General features: G+C 25.8%; 1 protein-coding gene and 1 pseudogene across 7 annotated transcripts; both read right to left on the bottom strand.

Annotated features, from left to right (window-relative positions):
- Positions 1-939: 939 nt before the first annotated feature.
- Positions 940-18,327, bottom strand: LOC126549379 (facilitated trehalose transporter Tret1-like). Of its 7 annotated transcripts, none has more exons than XM_050198345.1 (8): positions 18,162-18,327; positions 3,378-3,459; positions 3,074-3,224; positions 2,572-2,960; positions 2,349-2,505; positions 2,083-2,261; positions 1,693-1,958; positions 940-1,217 (listed from the first exon to the last, which is right to left on the bottom strand). In XM_050198345.1, exons 2-8 carry the CDS (start codon positions 3,426-3,428, stop codon positions 1,001-1,003), a joined length of 1,410 nt encoding a protein of 469 aa, XP_050054302.1. In that variant the 5' UTR covers positions 3,429-3,459; positions 18,162-18,327; the 3' UTR covers positions 940-1,000. The 7 variants fall into 7 exon arrangements, with proteins under 7 accessions (XP_050054302.1, XP_050054305.1, XP_050054301.1 ...); XM_050198348.1 differs by lacking the exon at positions 18,162-18,327 and adding an exon at positions 6,592-6,610; XM_050198344.1 differs by lacking the exon at positions 18,162-18,327 and adding an exon at positions 6,353-6,541.
- LOC126549376 (facilitated trehalose transporter Tret1-like) lies at positions 8,379-13,435 on the bottom strand (annotated as a pseudogene).
- Positions 18,328-18,617: the final 290 nt, after the last annotated feature.

Consider the following 18,617-nt stretch of genomic DNA (forward strand, 5'->3'; position numbering starts at 1 on the left):
ATTAGCGTTTGAATTTCAAATATTGACAAAAATTCGTCAAAATCATGAATATTTGTAAATTATTTTGTAGTTAATATTTATAAAAAAATTTGTATTAGTAGCTAAGAGTTGAAAATTGAATACAAGATTTTCAATAAGTTTGGCTTACAGTAATTATAAAAAAAACTTAATGTTGGCCAATTAAAAAATGTTATCCTTAGCTTAAATTTTTACAAAATCCAAAATTCATCCGTAAAATAACAATTTACTATCAAACAATATTACATTTTTGTTATAGTTAAAAAGTACTAGTTGTTGAAACTTGAAACATACATCAGTTGTTTAAATTGGCATTTTCTGTACGTGATTTAGTTTCTGCTCGTTAAAACATAAGCCACCTTTTCACTACCTAATTTAAAATATAATATATTTTATATATTATATCTTAGGCTGATAAAACATCTCCGTTCAGAATAATTTTTTGGATACAATGATACTTATCTTTAGATTCAAATTTAACACACCCATTATAGTGACCTACTTTATCTCCGAGGTCCACTCGATACCTATTGTAGAACAGAGTGTTACCTACTAGACCAGCCTTTTTTAAGTCTGAATATAATAATTAAAATTTATAAATTTAAAATTTCTTATGTCTATATTTATGTATATCAAAAATAGACAAAATATTTTGATAAATTTATCTTACATAAAAAATGATAAAATAAACATTTGGTGGACATTTTTAGGTATCCAAGATTATTCGTTTTTGAGTTCCATAAAAAAAAAAATGATTTTGTCAAAAATTATAAAACTTCCCTGTTTTCCTTACTTTTTTGTTTGTTTTACTAAATTATAAAAATAAGGACTAGAAATCTTACTTCTCTGATGTACAAATTAGATCTAATTTGATATTTAAAACCATAATAATTTTGTTCAATTTTGTCAAAACAAAAACTATTATGATAAAATCAATACATTTATTGCTTGGAAAGTATTTTGTGTATTTGAGTGTTAAAATTTATTTAAAAAATTCCGTAATTTCTTGTAATGATTTGTTTTCGGTTTCTGGTAAATAAAAAAAGAAATATACACATCCAAATAAACCAAGAATACCGTTTATAGTAAATACATTATAAAATTGCACTAAATTTGAATAATCTGGATAATATTTCGTCATAAAGAAGGTGATCACATAGAATAATGCTGTACTTATGTTGCATAAAATATTTTTACACCTGAAATAAAAATCAAACATTTAATATTATAAGATTGATAATAATAAATAGATCTTTAAGATAAAAATTGTCTGTATAATATTTGTGAACAACATTACTTAAGAATTAGACATATTTTAAGTTATCAATACTTAAAGAGTATAATAAAATAATCAAATAATAATTTATATGGTCCGGTAAGACATAGAAATTTATAAAAATAATAGTTGAATTTGTAAAAAAGAACAACATAGGTAAGAACAACATATTATATATTAAAAATAATGTTTGGTTAGCTTACATCCTTACATCATAAAAGTTATTATAGTTTTGTAAAAAATGTTTAAATATACTTTATGATTTTTTAAGAACCAGTTTAAAAGTTCACTAAAGTATACATTTTTAATAATTGTTTTTGAGATTTTGTGTAATTATCAAGTATAAAACCTTCAAATGAAAGTAGGATTTTATTTAAAGTAAATACATGTTAACTCACTTTGCAGGAAATATTTCAGCGATAAGTATCCATGAGATTGGCGTTATTCCAGATGAAGCAATTAAAATAGTAGTAAGAAACAGTAAAAGTATTATCCAAGAGGTTATTGTTTCTGTATTTTTCCAATAAACACCAATTACTCCAATAAGTATATAGCAAATAGAGCAAACCAATAACGTGAATAATGTAAGAAATCGTTTGCCTAATTTACGTATTAGAAAAACGGCCATTAAACTTCCCACTATAGAAAGGAACATTGAAAATGACTGAAAATACAACCAAAAGTAGGTAAAAATTAATATATGTATTTAAATAATATGTTCGAGTAAAATCAGGATAAATTATAACTCAAGCACAATTAACTAGCAACTGGCCTTTTAACTAACTTACTATAGTCCATTCGACGTTAACAGGCGCATTAAATTTATTAAATATTGCTACTAAATATGGTAATAATGGTAATCCACACAATAAATTCTTGAAGAAGAAGTATATCATCATCAGACGAAAAGGTCTTAGCACTGCAGGTTCAAAAAGTTGTTTCCAAGTATTTGTATTTTCTTTGTGATCTATAAAATGAAAAGACTAGTTAAACTTGCTGTTTAATAAAATAGAACAAAATAATTCTTCTAACAACAAATAATTAATAATATTACGAGGTTCGTTATTGTAAGAGGGCATATTGTATCTGACCATTTCTTGAAATTCGTTTTCACATTTGTCATACGAAACTTTTCCTCTTAATTTGCTGAGGTGTCTATGTGCTTTTGAATGTTTTCCTTTTGCCAATAACCACATCGGAGAATCCGGAATCTAAAACATATAATTCTTGGTTATTTTTTTTGTGTGGTTAGCATTACTAATTGCGAATCTAATTACCGTTAATAATATAATAATGGTCAAAATTGGAAACACCGTAGTTATTAGAACCGTCAATCTCCATTGAATAGTTATACTATATATTATGGTTAATATCATAGTTCCCATATAGTAAAATATGTTCATGGCCGAAGTCAAAGTACTTCTTAATTTGGGCTCGCAAACTTCACCGGCATACCCAAAACTGGGGGCGTTCATAAACCCAACGCCCAACGCCATTAGAATTGAGCAGGCGTATAGCATTTCTACGTTTTTAGCAAAATATAACATAATCTGTGCTATTAGGTACGGTATATTTGTCAGTATCATACATTTTTTGTGACCAAGACGGTCCAGTAAAAGTGAGGACAAGACATTTCCCAGTGGGGTGAACAAATGTGATAAACTACCTGAAATGTTATTTTATTAATAACTTAAAAATATTTATACGTACTTATTATTTGGTTAATAACTAAAAACACATTTTGTGCATTTATACTCAATAGAGTTTTGATAAAATTACCAAACCAAGATGCTTCTTCTCTTGTTATGGTTAAAAATTCATTTTTGTCTCTAGGCGCGTTATTTTCCAAGGCACCTATAACTATAGTAGATGTTATAACTTGTATGCCGAGTTCAATTTGTAATAACCATACGCCTGATATTGCCCAACACTATAATATAACCATAAATGGTTTGTCGTTTAAATTATTAAATTATATATATTTTCATACTTATATACTTAATTAATTACATGATATTTATTTACTATTTTCTTAAAAAAACTAACCTTAGGAATGTGATTTGAATAAATTAAAAACAATTACTTGAGCTATTGTTGATTTAAATCCATATTTATATTTATTAATTCCTTCCATAATGTTGAACGTGGGGTTATTCTTAAGCTCTCTATAATTAAGAATAATATCCAGTAAAACAAACAGTTTATTGTAAAGTATTTTAAGAATAATTAGTATTCAAGTTCACATTAAAAATGAATGTTTTGTATCGATTAAATTTGAAATTTATTAAGATGTTATATCTTTTAGTATAATTATAAGTATTAAATGTTATTCCACAGACTCATTACTCATTAGTCATTACACTTTAAAGATAGCATTGGCAATCTTTTGTGTTAATCTTTTCGAAAATTAATTTCATAAAATGTGGTCTCAGAATTAAGAAACCAACTAACACGGATAAATGCAGTGCCACAAGTAGATTGTCAAAAGTTATGAGTTATGAATCGATTATAAAAAAATTAGCATCAAGTGTAGAAAAAAAAATCAAATCAATTCAAACCAATTAATGTATAATGTTAAATATTACTCATATGAAATATATTATTTGTTTTCTAACAAATAAATACAAATGATTTTTTTACATTTAAATAAACACTTTTTTTCTTATTTATATTTTATATTTTTATAATTCAATGTTAAGCAAGAAACAAAATATAAAAAAAAAACCATAAACCATGCAATTTTAGCACGTAATATTTATTTGTTTAATATAGGTACTCAATTTACTCTTGGTTAATTTCTTGGTAATTATATTATTTTTCAAACCAAATACTATGGGAAAATAATTTTACTTATGGTCTGTAAGTCTTACAACAATATTTTCTTACAAAACATATAAACCATAATTTATTTTGGTGGTAAAAACCACTTCATTGTTTTTTTTTTTTTTAATATTTTAGATACCTAATTTTATTTAGGATATTTATTATGTTCAGTGTTTTAATGTAGATTATTCTATGGTTTATAAACCATAAGGTATATAAGGTGTATTTTAAAGTACTATATACACATATTTCGTCAACTAACATTGCGACATATTCTGTGGTTAAAAGTATATTGTTGATTTATATTTAAGAATTCGTGTTAAATATTAAAAAATGGAATTTTTAATTGAAAGTTATATAGTTTTAAATAATTAGATACTAAATGTTAATTATAACATGTTCAATCGAATTAGTTTTTGTGAATATAATTTAACTTGCTCTGATATTAAGTAATCATTTACAAACATAAAGTGTTTAATATTTTTACTATTTTTTATCAGCTATCGCGTAATTAAGTACTATAAATATTAATTATTATATCACCATACAGCATAAATATTGGTTAATGGCAAATCATGCTTGTGTTAGTCATGGCACAGGTCTAACAGGTGGCATATATTGGTTTGTAATAAGGAAGTACACCAAGTGTAAACTTGCCCAAAAGATGTATTCTTGATGACCACATTTAGCAATTACAGTAAATGAATAAAATAAATGATTATTTTTTGTAATGTTTTATTATGCAAGGTTCAATACCAAATGTCGGGATAAACTAAATCTTGAGTTACTACTGAAATAAACGCGTTTTCGTGCTCTAAAAAACCTAAAAATATGATAACATTTATATCCTTAAAAATTATCATACCTGCTAAATGCCAAAAACGCTAAAAAATATGTTTTTAAAAATATTTTATTTTTTATTGAAAACCAAAAATTAACAAATTCATTTATTATTAAATTAGGTATTTTTAATTGAATTAAAAAAAAAAAAAAAACTATATACTTAGTCTAGATGTCTAGAATATTACACTAACTATATTGATTATATTGACACAGGATGGTAACATACATACCAACAGATGATTGACATCAACTGATCGTATTCGGCGTATTCCTTATCGAACGATTTTATGTTTTTTACAATTCACAAATTATTGGGAAAACACGTGGTAGATGGATTACTTAATAATTTATTCTTATTTTAATCATTTTAATTTATTTTTTTCAATTTCTAAAATTATCATGTTAATTATTGTGTATACTATATAACATATTATTTTTTATATCACATATTGTTTTAAATTTTTTAAGAACAAAATATGTCAAATTTATTTAATTTTTTTTTTAACTTTTATTACATACAATTTGTAAATACATTTTACAATAGACAAATTTAAAAATAAACATGTATTTGAAATACAATTAAATGAAAATATAGACCTCTAGAAAAAAAAAAGTGCTGCTAATGCAAAGTATGCAAAATAAAAATGACTGCTTTAAACTTCCAGTATTATGATACAAATTTCTATACTACTATGGTTATTGAAAACGCGTAAATTCCTATAAATTTCTAGCCTTAATCATAACTAATCAATGGATCACTAGCAGGTATAAATATTCAAGAACAACCATCATTAATGAAAATAGCAATCGAAGGTCGATGCTAAGCATCTCAGTACTTCGAAGTGTTTTCCGAATACTACCAAGCCCCGCCGAGTTTCCGACAAAATAGAAGAGCCGGCGCTTTTAAATACAGGTACGAAGCGCAAACCCAGTCAGTCACATGAGTGGTTTTACAAGGACAAACATTAACCATCAATGGAAAGTTAGGTAATGAAATCAATCGAACAAAGTACAGTCTACTTAGAAGTCAGAAGCTCGCCGAAACAATTATTTTATAACAATTTAATTTTAAACTAATAATTATTAAACATACTAAAATCCAACTAATATTAAAGTAGATGTTGGATGAACTGTTCAGTATAATTTTTAGTCGCAAATAATATTATGTTAAAATTATTTTATACATTTTATGTAAGTTTAATTGTAATACCTAAGTGTCTTATTAAATTGAAAATTACATATCTATTTAAATTTATTGTCCAATCTAGTTTATTGTTTCTAAATATTATAAATTAAATTGTTGATGGAATAATTTGTTAGGTAGTCAAAAAATACTAACTTACAGTTTATAAGATGTGTTTATCAAGTATTCGTAATTACGTAAAAACTTACATAGATTTTGTAAATTGACACTATACTTCACTCATGATTAAAAAGATCTATTGTTAATGTAATTACTCATTAATCATTGTATAAAATAAACTTTAATTATAACATATTTTAAAATAACTAGTTTATATGAATAACATTTAACATATTGTACTGAATAAAAATACGTAGGGTTATGTAGTTTGAATGTTTGATGTACTTGATTAAATTATTATCATCAAGTGTTTCATTGTTTATACTACCTTCTTATCAGCAATCATATGATTAAACATATTTAACACATTTTACCATTTTTGTCAAACTATCGAGCACATTTAAAATTTCGGTATTAATATGCAGCCAATTTTATGTATAATATTAAATATTACAAAAACATAATTATAAATAAATAATAATAATAATAAAAAATAGTACACTAGAAAGTAAAATTATCATAATACATGACGTGATTACTGATTAGTTTTATCTTACATGTACTTGAAAATTAATCAATTTTAGTAAAATGTAGGCAAATAAGACAATGAATTGTTCATTAAGTTATATATAAAACAGAATTTGTATCAATATTAACTATTATTTGTGTATTTGTTCTAATTATTTATTAATATTGAAGTAACTGTTCAAGGTAGCTAGAAAAATGTTATAAATGTAGGTAGTGCTATCTACTATACTATCTGTATTATAGTTAAACAACTGAGTGCATTAATATTTGGCAACATAATGTATGATTTTAAAAATAAAACGCCCTCAATATTTCAATAGCCTCAATGGTTCCCAAAGGATAAAATTATAAGGACTGTGTTCAATATTGTGTTTAATTGCCTTTATGACAGTATTAGTATCACTAGTTCACTCTCCCCATTTCTTGTATAACTTTTGGAAATTATAAAATATAACGCTTAGTATACTTCAAATAATTATTAATTGATATTAGAGTTTTGTGTTTATTATTATTATTTATTAGTTTAGTTGCTGAAAAAAGTGAAAAATAAATTTTTTTCACAATGAAATGTGAAATTAAATTTTTTTTAAATGATTATACTACTTATAAAAATAATATTAAGATAACTCTTATACACGCAAGTGATGTAAATCATTCCTGAATCTTTTGTTATGATAATTAATACTATAATTAAATTATGTTTTCATTTTTTGTTGACATTTTATTTAATTTGTTTACCCGACATCCATAGTTAATTTTACTACTTATATTTATTCCGATAATATGTTTTATGTTTAAAACTTTGTTTTTAACCATTGTAATTGTACGTTATTGGTATTTATTCTCCATTGTGTCAATGACCTTAGATAAAAGAAACAGGATAAGAGAATTATCATTTTGGAATATATTATACATTGTAAAATTATTAACCAATACGTGCTAGTAAAATAAAAATCGATTTAAATACTAAGTAAATTTGGATTCTAATGTACACATTTAGGAATAAAAAAAACTTAAATTTTCACAAACACGAATTCAATTCAAATTTTATTTTTTCTCCAACTTCTCAAATCGGTCTCTAATCTTACCTCACTACTATAATTAGATACGGTGGAAGAGTCTTCTTAGTCACGGTGTTTGTGTCGCTAAGTGGCGGTTGATGTTAATGAACGTCTAGGACTTAAATATGCTTAAACTAAAAAGCTTAAATATGCTATACTTTAAAGAATAATTAGCTTTTATACTTCAATTTTTCATAATTCAAAATATAAATATTCGCTATGAAAAAATAGTTATAGATTTGCAAAACCTTAGTAAACAAACCTCATTAAGGTTATTAGTAATTTACTAGATAATTTATTCTTGTATTATTGCAAAGATGTGATAAATTTTAAATCTAAGAGTAATTTAATTATTTGTAATTTTATTGTTGATTAATTTTTGTACAGTCATGCAAATAATATTCTACTTATTTCTTTAATCTTAAAAGTAATTAAATTCATGATAATGTATATTCTGATATTCTGTGTTTGTATAGTTGTACAGTTAATTTATCATTTATTTATTAAATCTACTGTGCATATTAATGAAGAAAGATATATGATTTTCTAATTTATGTTTGTGCAGCTGTATGGATAGTTTATTAAAATTTAAATAATGATATATAATTATATATATATCATGACAATTATACACTGAGAAAAAATATTTTGATTGAGTGTGTGATTCTATTTGAAAAACTCTGTAATTTCTTGTAAAGTTTTTTTTTCTGTTTCTGGTAGACAAAAATAAAAATATATACAACCAAATAAACCAAAAATACCAAGAATAGTAAATACATTAAAAAATCCCACTAGAAATTCAAATTCTGGGTAATATGTTGTCATAAAAAAGTTAATAATAAAGTGAACACCCAAACAGATACAGCATAAAGTGTTTCTACACCTGAAATCAAAAAAAAAAAATGAATGAATTAATAATTGATGTATAATAAAAATTTAATATTTAAAATGAAAAAATAATTCAATGTTTTACTTTAGTCAACTTAAAAATTATATCTACTTAAATGTAACGAAAACTATGATTAAATATTTAAAAGTGTGCACTTTTACAAGAAAAAAACTTAAATTTTCAATAAATTAATCATAAATAAAAAATAAAAAATAAGGAGTTAGTAAAAGCACTTATTGAAGCATTATTCTACATATTTCAATAATTTTCTATGAAAGTTTAATATTAGTGCACAATATTTAATTGAAAATTCTAAGTTAATCTAAAAATGTGCATTTTAAAAATCAAAATGAATGTTTTACCTATTTAAAATAAAAATAACAATCTTTGTCTAAATATTATTAAGTTAGTTTTAAATTATTTTTCAATCGGAATATTAAAAATATTTAATTATAGGTTTGTGATAATAATTTTGAATCATTTTTTCTTTCATTTAATTTTTTACTCTTGTAATCATGTGTGTTTGTATGAAAATATCATAGTTAATAATCATAAAAATATGTACATATAACATGTTTCAATATTTTTCCGTGCAGTAGAAAAAACACAATGTACTATTAATTAATTTTTTTGATACCATTTTAACTCACTTTGCGGGAAATATTTCGGTGACTAGAGTCCACGAAACGGGAATCATTCCAATTGATGTAACTAAGGTAGTAGTTAAAAAGAGTATTAGTACTGTCCATGATGCCCATGATTTGGAGTTTTTAAAATAAACACCAATGAGTCCAATAAGTATATAGCAATAGAGCAAACCGATGACGTAAATAGCGTAAGAACTCGTTTGCCTAATTTACGTATCAGAAAAACTGCCATTATACTTCCTGTTATAGAAGGGATTATCACGTATGCCTGAAAATACAATCAAAAGTGTATAAAAATTAATAAATATTATATTTAAATAATTTTTTCGAGGAAAATTAGAATAAAATAACTAAAGCACCATAAAATAGTTTGTAAATAACATACTATTGGCCATTCGACGTTAACAGGTCCAGGAAATGTATCTAATATAACTACTAAATAAGGGAATAACGGTAATCCACATAATAAGTTTATGCAGAAAAAATATATCGTCATTAAACGTAAAGGCCTTAGTACTTCAGGCTCCAAAAGTTGCTTCCAAATATTTGTATTTTCTTTGTGATCTATAAAAATGCCACGACTCGTTAAACTTACTGTTTGATGAAATAGAGCAAAATAATTCTTCTAACTACAATGAATTAATAATATTACGTTGTTCGTCATTGTTAGAGGGAACGTTGTATCTAACCATTTCTTGAAATTCGTTTTCACATTTCTCATACGAAACATTTCCTCTCAATCTGCTGAGGTTTCGATGTGCTTTTGAACGTTTTCCTCTGGCCAATAACCACATCGGAGAATCTGGAATCTAAAACATATAATTCTTGGTTATTTTTTTATGTGGTTAGCATTACCAATTGCGAATCTAATTACCGCTATTAATATAATAATGGTCAAAATTGGAAAAACCGTAGTTATTAGCACCGTCAATCTCCATTGCTCATTATAGCTGTATAAAGTAAACAATATTATGGATCCGACATAATAAAATATATCCAATGATGAAATCAAGACGCCTCTTAGTTTCGGATCGCATACTTCACCGGCATATGCAAGACTCGGGGCTTTTGAATATCCCAGTCCAAACGCCATTAGGCTCATACTGGCGTATAGCATTTCTACGTTTTTAGCAAAATACAACATAATCTGTGCTATTAGGAACAGTATATTTGTCAGTATCATACATTTTTTGTGACCAAGACGGTCCAGTAAAAGTGAGGACAAGACATGTCCCAGTAGTGTGAACAAATGTGATAAACTATCTGAAATGTTATTTATTTTTTAATAATTTAAAAATACTTATACGTACTTATTATTTGGTTAATAACTAAAAACACAATTTGTGCATTTATATTCAATAGAGTTTTGATATAATTACCAATCCTAGATGTTTCTTCTCTTGTTATGGTTAAAAATTCATTTTCGTCTGGCCTGTTATTTTCCAAGGTACCTATAACTATACTAAATATTGCAACATGTATGCCGAATTGAAATTGTAATAACCATATGCTTGATATTGCCCAACACTATTATATAATCATAAATGGTTTGTCGTTTAAATTATTAAATTATATATATTTTCATACTTATATACTTAATTAATTACATGATATTTATTTACTATTTTCTTCAAAAAACAACCTTAGGAATGTGATTTGAATAAATTAAAAATAATTACTTGAGCTATTGTTGATTTAAATCCATATTTATATTTATTAATTCCTTCCATAATTTTGGACGTGGGGTTATTCTTAAGCTCTCTATAATTAAGAATGATATGCAGTAAAGCAAACAGTTTATTGTAAAGTATTTTAAGAATAATTAGTATTTAAGTTCACATTAAAAATGAATGTTTTGTATTGATTACATATTTTGAGATTAATTAAATATGTAATACTTTTAGTATACTTTTAAGAGGATGTGTCACTAAAACGTGTTCGCGTACAATGGCCTAGAGCATAGATATTCAAACTGTGCGTCGCGGCTCCCAGGGGCGTCGCGGGAGTTGTCGAAGGGAGTCACATCATATAATTGAAAACCAATAAATATTTTTATGAAAAACGTTTATTATTATTATTGAGGCATACTGGTTGGGAAACGTTGAATTGTCTACAATAATCATTCGCTAAATATAGCTTTAATTTGTTTCCATAATGTTATAGCGATAAATTGAAGTTTTTTACTTATAGTACTTTATTATTATTACCAGTTACTATTATTATAGCAATACAGCGGCTAAATTGTTATAATAATAATAGCCCATTTTGTAAGTTTGTAACCATCGATTGTCATCGTTAAATTATCAGTGCGTATGTCGTGTGTGGCAGTATTAGTCGCGAGTAATGAATAATTAGTTTAAATTATAAAATATAAATTACATTCATACTAATATTGATTTTTTTGTCATTTTTAATTTGGGAGCCGTCAATATTTTGTGAAGACTCAAAGGAGCTTTGGGATGAAAAAGTTTGAATACCTCTGGCCTAGAGGATGCGCTGTTATGTGTTTTCACGATCCGCAAGCGCGCGGAGTTTTAACCGCGCCTACTACTCGCAATCGGCCGACGCGCGACGGTGGCGATGAGTGCTTGTTTAGGAGCGTCGTTTTATTTGTCTATGAACGTTCGTATATTGCGATTCATATCATTATTAAATTCATATACGCAATATCCGCTGTAATATTTTCAATGCCCGCGCCTACCTAAGAACTACATATTATAATTTAAGACACTGCTTAACTAAATTTATGTCCCAATAAATAGATCGTAGAAACTGCATTTTAACATAGTTTGATTTGTATTTATTGGATGATTATTTATTCAAATATAATACCTATAGTAAAATATAATTAAATAGTAAATATTTATTTACCATTCAATTATATTACATTATACAACTCAATTAAATTAATATTAATTTTCTAAATTTATTAATTTTTATTTATAAATAATACAATTTACACATTTTCAATCTTATGTAATAGCTAATAGGTATTTCAATGCAACAAACTATATTGGTTAAATTGTATTATTTAAATTTTTGCAAACATACGTCTCTAACTGAATATCCATTTTAGAATACCAAAATCTTTCGTCATAATCGATTACGTCATATTCAATCCATTTTTCGGAGTATACAACAAAATAACATACATTCCTTTTTGTTATTTTTAATTGTTCCTGTACCTACTTGATAATAGTATGAACTAGTTTTTTTTTAATTTCATTTTACCTTCTACAATAGTTACATAAGATATCTGTAAATTATCAAAACAATTATGTTACTAAAATATTTATTAAATTAATTAATGTTCTGTTTCTATATACCTTTTTATTGTCGACCGCTATTTGTAATTCATTCGTAACTTTGATCGAAAAAGGACATTTAATTTCCAAAACATAACTTCATTTAATCTTTTACAAACACTACTATCTCCGTTTTTTGAAGAAAAAACAAACTAACATCATGATATAATAATATGTGATATTATGATTCATTAAAGCCGTATATTGTATGAATATGTTGGTATATTTTATTTACCAATTAACTGTTTAAATTTTAAACCGTGCATTTTAACGCTGCATAAAAATCCATAGAATCAGCTTCTATACTGGTAGCACCATTCTTCTAGTTTAAAAAAGCACTCGTGGGTCATGGGAGATTTACCGATGGTTTTCTCTCTTTCGCAAATCACACAATACCGATTTCTTATACCAATAAATAATATTTTTTTCGTCCGAAATCCAATTATAGTGGTCTGTAGAGAATTAATACCAAATTATGTGACTAATGTTCAATGTTGGAAATAGATGAGTATCTAAAAATTTATCTAAATTCTAAATAAAGATAAGGATCAATGTACTAAATTGTATATAGTTAAATATAAAAAGGTGGGGAGTGTATGTCGCTCTACTGTAAATTGAAAAAAAATTGTGCCTAATATATATTTTTAATATTTCTAGATATTTAGGTATTAGTGTAACTCTAAAACTAATTACCGTAGAAACATGAAATTTTCACTGAATATTTAAATAGGCATTTTCTATACATGATAACATTTTCAAAAAAATTCAAATCTTTTTTAAGTTATTTATAGACATTTGAAATTTTCAATATTTTTTAGTTTTTTTTTTTTATGAATGACAATACAATTTTATTTGTTGAATAAAAAAACTTCAAAATTTGATACAAGACTTCTAATATATTGTTGCAATAGTAGTTTAAAAATATTAAAAATACATAGTTACAATTTTTTTTAATAAGCATTGAAAGTTCGAATTTTGACGAAATACGTAAAAATCACGAACATTTGCAATTTAGTTTTAGTTAGAAATTCATAAATTTTTTTTTTTAAATCTAAGGTTTGAAAATTTTATACAAGATTCTTCATGAATTTGTTTACTTTTATTTAGTAAAAAATTTCTACCGAAAAGTCAAATTAAATTTTTATGAACATTTGAATTACGCAATATTAGATATTCACTCAATTTCTGTAAAGTTGTACTGATATTCTTATTTTTTTGTTAAATAAAAACGAATAATTATAGAAATTTGAAATTTACACCAAATATTCATATCATCAATTCCTATACTTGATAAAAATGTATTTAATTAATACAAATTACAATTAAATTGTTTTATTTATAAAAACACAGTTAAATATTACCGCTCCTAAAAAGGTGTCGTATTTCGTCTTTTAGCTGCGCTTACTCCATTGGTCATCAGCACAACAGGGCACATATAGGTAGGTATACCATCACTATCTATATCGCCTGCTTCAAAAGCCAACTTTTTTTCTTCTATACCAGTGAGTACCATAACACTCCATGCTATAGTTTCCATATGCATACTTATTTCCTCACTATATTTTGTATATGTCGACGGGGCCATACATGGAACATCTAAACTTTCCGAAAATTCAGCTAGTTGTATGTAGCCTATACCAATTGCATACGTGCTATTAACAACTGCTTTGTTAATCAGTATACAGTTTAGATCGTTGTTTTCCGATTCCAGTGTAGTAAATAGGTTACACATTTTACATTTAAAAATCCATTTTGTAGCAAAACCTTTTGTAATTTCGTTTATTAGTTCAACATTCATAAACGAACATCCTAGCCCTGGAGTATGATATTGCTCATTTTGTATTTGAAAAAATACGTGTTTCATATCAACAATCCTTCTACCACCGCAAAAACTGGTAAAATAAGTTTAATTAACTATTTTGTAAGTAATAACTTACATAATTCATCATCAAATATTAATTAAAATAAACATTTTATGAATTAGTTATGGTATCTTCGGAACTGGGGTGACTGTATTCTGTATATAAGCTATGCTCCATAACAGTCGAAATATCATTAATATATTTTAAAGTCGGTGAACTGATACAATCTTTTGGTAAATTATAATTTGGAGTACTTGAAACTAGGTAATTGTTCACATTATCTGATGTAGATGGATTATTTAATAAATCAATTTCACTAAATAAATAAAAAGTTTGAGTTTAAATACCAAAAAATAAAAAAAAAAAAAAATATTTAGCTACACTAATCTAATCAAAATTCAATGAAAAATCATAAAAAATCTTTTTGCAGGTATAAAAATTAAAATAAATTATAATGAGTTTATGAGTGTATTAGGTACCAAAAATTAACAAACCTGTTAGGACCCAACTGCAACGCAGTCAAAATATCAGTTTCATTTGACGTCTTACCAAATGGTAATGGATTAGAGGAAAAACTTCAAAATAAAATATGAAACATAATATTTTATAATAATCGAATAAAGTTTAGATATAAATTCTGTTTATCTACCACTCGATTTTTGAAAATTTTTAATTTTTTTAACATGTAGGGATACATTTTAATACTTAGGTAGTCAGGTACCTATTATACCAATACTTAATAAATAAATCATGTTCATAATTATGATTATACAATAAACGTCGTGATGATCATCATAATTTATAGCGAACTATTAATAATTTGCTGGATTTTTTGGCACCATTGTTTTTAAATCGTCATTTTACATAAGTTTCGAAAAAAAAAAATTCAAACATCTCGTAGTAGCTGAACTGCATTTTCTCCAAATTTTATTTGAGTTCAGTAATATAAATTATAAACCGTGTTACTGTGTTATAATATTTAATTATTTTAACCATTCCATATCAAAAAAAATGTAATAATCTTGTAAAAACTTACCTTTTGTTTTTATTATAACACTTTAAAATAAGGTTATTAGTAATATGTTTCCTACACGGACTTTTTATTATTTTGTTGTTTTTATTTTCCATATTTTTAAATTACTATTATAAACAACACCAGAGGAAATAAAATACAATAATCTAGACCTATAAATTATTTATACATACTGCCACGAGTCACGTCAGAACTCAGAATGACTATATTGTAATATAATCATAATAATAATAATAATAATAATAATAACCAAAAAATGAAATAATCTTAATTCTTTTTTGTCATACGAATAAGTACTGGACGAATAATAATAATACGGCGTGTAATAGACAATAATTATTAGCTATTACTATTCATAGAATATTGTGGATAACACCGACGACGATACCGACGGCCGGCACGTGCTACCTCCATCTACTACCCTCCCTTCACGCACGGTCAATTGGAAATTTTATTTTTATAACTATCCACTAGAAGCAGCATATACGGCATGATAAATTAAACATAATATCATTAATATCACAAATTCACAACTAAAACATAAACTACGGAAAATTGCAATTGCTCGTTTTACAGTAGCTTTAGAGAAAAAACACTTATAATAAAATCGAAAATAAAACAATATAATGATAATGAAAACATTGTAATGATATGCTCACTTTCACATATCATGATTGTAAATTTCTTATTTTTATTTAATAAAATAAATAACGGTCGAGTTGTCGCACGTACATAATAAACCCCAATAAACATCTTCAATAACTGATGAAAGGAACGATTTATATTATTTGGTCACGTAGGATATTATACATAGTTGTGACAGTGTAGCGTAACATGTGTGATCTATTTCGTGTGCTGCCAGAGATAATGGATGGTCCTGCAGTAAGGGTCTGTGTCGCCGATAATAAAGACAATTTCTTGGTAACACAGAGACCTTTGATGGAGCCGCCTGCGACTCTTGCTGGCTTGACCAAGTCGTATCCTCTCATAAGTGCATGAGCACCTTCCAAAGAGTTAAGTGCACGAGCACCTCTCAATCAGACAAGTGCAGAATCACATCGCAGATAGCCAAAACACATACTCAAAAGATCCTGCGAGCGACAACTGTGCTGTTTCATTTTTTTTTAAACGAAATTTAATCAATGTTCAATCATTTCTTTTTGAGTATTTAAAATAATTCTTTTTCTCCTTATTACGTCGACTGCGTGTTCAGACAGCTACGGATAAAGCAAGGTGCATGCGCATCGATATTCCTATAGTCATAATTTTATATAGGTATCATATTTTATTTATTAATTTATTAGAATTCAATAAATTAATAATTCACTTAATATTTTATCAACGGTATACTTGATCGTTCTCGAATCACGACCCCGAGAGCCATCCGACGATCAGGAGAAAGGTAATTATGCAAATTTAAAATAATAAGTCATAAGTTAAAATAACTAAAAATATCTAATAACTTATAAATTTATATAAGGCATTCATTCAAGGCTTGTGTCCCTTGTGATTACCTTACATTTATTTTAACAACTATTCCACTCCCAATATTCAATATTAATATCACAAATACATTTATATATTTCCTAATATATATTATATTTTTAATTTTTCTTTTTTTCTTTTCATTATTTTTGCGTTATTACAACATCATATGCGTTTTTTAATATTGCTAGTATATAATTTACAAATTAAAGTACAAAATATACATATTTTACGTTTTTTAATTAGCTGTATCTTTTTTATAAAACAGATATGACATTTTCTTGGAAATATTGTTCTACATAAATTTTATCATAGTTATTTTAACTCTAAAACCACTTTTTTGTGCAGTTATGATCGTTTTGCGTAGACATGTTTTTACCGTTGAAAATCAGCGGTATAACGTCCTCTTAAGTATGGAATGTTATTCCAGAGACTCATTAGTCATTACACTTTAAAGCTAGTAGCATTGACAATCTTTTGTGTTAATCTTTTCAGAAATTAATTTTATCAAATATGGTCTAAGAATTAAGAAACCTACTAACACGGATGAATGCAGTGCATGTGCTTTCCGAACACTACCAAGCGCCGCCGAGTTTCCGACAAAATAGAATAGCCGGCGCCTTTAAATACAGGTACGAAGCGCAAACCCAGTCAGTCACATGAGTGGTTTTACAAGGACAAACATTAACCATTAATGGAAAGTTAGGTAATGAAATTAATCGAACAAAGTACAGTCTACTTAGAAGTCAGAAGCTTGCCGAAACAATATTTTTATAACAATTTAATTTTAAACTAATAATTATTATTAAACATACTACAATCCAACTAATATTAAAGTAGATGTTGGATGAACTGTTCAGTATAATTTTTAGTCGCAAATAATTTTATGTAAGTTTAATTGTAATACCTAAGTGTCTTATTAAATTGAAAATTACATATCTATTTAAATTTATTGTCCAATCTAGTTTATTGTTTCTAAATATTATAAATTAAATTGTTGATGGAATAATTTGTTAGGTAGTCAAAAATACTAACTTACAGTCTATAAGATGTGTTTATCAAGTATTCGTAATTATGTAAAAACTTACATAGATTTTGTAAATTGACACTATACTTCACTCATGATTAAAAAGATCTATTGTTAATGTAATTACTCATTAATCATTGTATAAAATAAACTTACTACATTTTAATTATAACATATTTTAAAATAACTAGTTTATATGAATAACATTTAACATATTGTACTGAATAAAAATACGTAGGGTTATGTAGTTTGAATGTTTGATGTACTTGATTAAATTATTATCATCAAGTGTTTCATTGTTTATACTACCTTTTTATCAGCAATCATATGATTAAACATATTTAACACATTTTACCATTTTTGTCAAACTATCGAGCACATTTAAAATTTCGGTATTAATATGCAGCCAATTTTATGTATAATATTAAATATTACAAAAACATAATTATAAATAAATAATAATAATAATAAAAAATAGTACACTAGAAAGTAAAATTATCATAATACATGACGTGAT

Source organism: Aphis gossypii, chromosome 1 (genome assembly GCF_020184175.1).
Source record: "Aphis gossypii isolate Hap1 chromosome 1, ASM2018417v2, whole genome shotgun sequence".
NCBI lineage: Eukaryota > Metazoa > Arthropoda > Insecta > Hemiptera > Aphididae > Aphis > Aphis gossypii.